Genomic DNA, 2,727 nt, shown 5'->3' with positions numbered 1-2,727 from the left:
GAGCCAACCACTGATCTGACGCTTAACAACACCTTGCACAAACTGCCATGTTTAGGAACTCAACTCCTGGTAGGACAATAGAAGTTTGCTTCAACGTCTTCCATTGTCCTACCAAGAGTTGCGGAATATCTTCTCATCTCCAGTTTACTCCACTGTTTATGCACCTTGGTTCGAAAGCAAGGTAGCGACAGCATTTATTTTTCTCTAGGAACTCAAACCTGCCTAGAGAGAACTGTGTTCACTAACCCACTGGTTAGAGAAACCCTCAACATTACATCTATAAGTCCTCTTCAGGAATAGTTATTTACTGACAAATAACAATGATGATGATGACAATGAGCATCCCTCAGACTGTATAGGGATTGAATGTAGAATAAGATCATGTGTATTTGTACTACTTCGGCGGACAATAAAACCTCCCCGGATGTTCTGTGTTGATCTGTATAGAGGGTACAATGGCATTAAATCAGCCTCATTCAAGATAGTCTTTCCAAATCCTATGGGTCAGTGACATGACCACGTTGTCAAGACAGCACAGAAAAATATAAGATCAGGCTACATTCAAGATCACTTCAGCTGTTAATCCTTAAGAGTCTACTGATGCACCCGTGCGTCAATCTAAGTAACATAATAAATAAATCCCCATAAAAATCCACCAATTAAAGCTAGCGATATCTGCTTATGCTGGCCTTCCGCATCTGCAGTAGAAGATGGCCGAGCTACAGCGGTGTTTGTCAGACCATGAGACATACCAAAAATCGGTCTACTCGCAAAAATGTCTGTAGCGTCCAAACGGTTTGGCCAACTAACATGACCACTCTATGGAAAGATGAGACTCTCACGAGCACGATGGTGTTCTCCATTTTGTTCTGTTATACACCTCAAAATCAAATAGCTAAATGATCCATGGTATCAACATCTTAAGACAATTCCATATGTTAGCATAGTAGAACCCCCCAAGTGAGTTTCCAGTATGTGGCTCTGCTGAGATGGTGACCAGAGAAAATCAGCTGTATCATACATCCGTGTCATACAGTAATGCAACGCTAGAAGAAGGCAGGAGAGACAGAACATTTTATTGAATCAAATAATAAAAATGTATGCAAAGCCATAAACCTCATTGTTAGATGAGGTGTTTCCTTTTTTTGCCTCAAACATATTTTGAACATTGGAAGTATGTGTACTGTATATGATTGAAGGTCTTTGTCTCCCTCTGCTGTTGATAACGGTTGGTCATTGTATCCACACAGTCCATACAAAGTTCATTGGAACCTTTTCACCCAACAAAGACCCCTTTTAGAACCCCTTTTAAAAGAGTGTAGTACTGTATCTGGTCACTGGCCAGGGTGTGGTTCAGGAGGGACCAGTTTGGTCCACAGACGGTCCCAGAAGGCAGGCTGCATGGCCTGGTCCTGGGGCCAGTCCAAGTACGTCCTGGGGATCACAATAATAACTGATTATTTGAATAAAGTGCTTATATCACACTCAAGGCATTATACAACACTTGAAAGACAACATACTCTAAAGTCATAATGAAGATACTRTATATAAGTAAAATATAATTTAGAAGACAGGCCTTCAAGTCAAGTTCCTCAACACTTGAGGTCACAAAACATATACAGTGCATTTGGAAAGTATTCAGACCACTTCACTTTTCCCACATTTTGCTACGTTACAGCATGATGCTGCCACCACCATGCTTCACTGTAGTGATGGTGCCAGGTTTCCTCTAGAAATTACGCTTGGCATTCARGCCAAAGAGTTCAATATTGGTTTCATCAGACCAGATAATCTTGTTTCTCATTGTCTGAGAGTCCTTTAGGTGCCCTTTGGCAAAGTCCAAGCTGGCTGTCATGTGCCTTTTATTGAGGAGTGGCTTCCGTCTGGCCACTCTACCATAAAGGCCTGATTGGTGGAGTGCTGCAGAGATGGTTGTCCATCTGGAAGGTTCTCCCATCTCCACAGAGGTACTCTGGAGCTCTGACCAAGGCCCTTCTCCCCCGATTGCTCAGTTGGCCTGGCGGCCAGCTCTTGGAAGAGTCTTGGTGGTTCCAAACTTCTTCCATTTTAGAATGATGGAGGCCACTGTGTTATTAGGGAGCTTCAATGCTGCAGAATTTGTTGGTACCCTTCTGCAGATCTGTGCTCAATTTTGAGTCTCATAGCAAAGGGTCTGAATACTTATGTAAATAAAGTATTTCTTTTTTTTTGTTATACTGATAAAATAATTTATAAGGTTAAAGATAATGATTAAATAATTCTACCCGGAAACTTAACCATTAGGGATTATAGGTTATGTAGCATATATAAGGAATAATTAAGATATTAAACATAAGTCCAACTAGGTTGGACTGGGGAAGAGAGGAATGTGTGTGTGCCTAAAGAAAACACAGAGAACAATTAAACTGTGTTTGAACCGACCCGGGTAGAAATCTGAGAAATTTACGATAGGACTGGGAGTACCCCTCCAGGTTTCCCTAATCTTGGGGGAATGGAACTGTCGGCTGTGCAGTGATAAACAGTGGTGAGACCTCTGGAGAAGAAGATGACTCTCCTAATGTTCGTGTGCATGTGTGTGCGTAAGTAAGGAGAATGGTATAAAATGTCTTGTATATGAACTGGAGAGCTTTTGTGAATAAACATTGATTTGACTTTTGTAAGCTGGGAATTCTCTCTGTTTCATTTAAACCAGAACTTTACAACCTCTGGGTTGCAGACCGATTAGAA

At 41.4% G+C, this 2,727-nt stretch overlaps 2 protein-coding genes across 2 annotated transcripts in view; both read right to left on the bottom strand.

Moving 5' to 3' along the window:
* Positions 1 to 2,727, bottom strand: part of znrf2b (zinc and ring finger 2b) — a 261,841-nt gene that overhangs the window by 147,557 nt on the left and 111,557 nt on the right. The gene's annotated exons all lie outside the window — the stretch shown is intronic.
* LOC111964925 (toll-like receptor 13) overlaps positions 1,102 to 2,727 on the bottom strand; it is a 6,820-nt gene continuing 5,194 nt past the window's right edge. The window contains exon 6 of the mRNA XM_023988797.2: positions 1,102 to 1,434. Coding sequence (XP_023844565.1) covers positions 1,335 to 1,434 — 100 coding nt within the window. The 3' untranslated portion in view covers positions 1,102 to 1,334. The remainder of the gene's footprint in view (positions 1,435 to 2,727) is intronic.

This window comes from Salvelinus sp. IW2-2015, linkage group LG6.1 (assembly GCF_002910315.2).
Source record: "Salvelinus sp. IW2-2015 linkage group LG6.1, ASM291031v2, whole genome shotgun sequence".
Classification (NCBI taxonomy): domain Eukaryota; kingdom Metazoa; phylum Chordata; class Actinopteri; order Salmoniformes; family Salmonidae; genus Salvelinus; species Salvelinus sp. IW2-2015.
The sequence above is the reverse complement of the archived record's forward strand: the minus strand, read 5'-3'. Positions and strand labels throughout refer to the sequence as shown.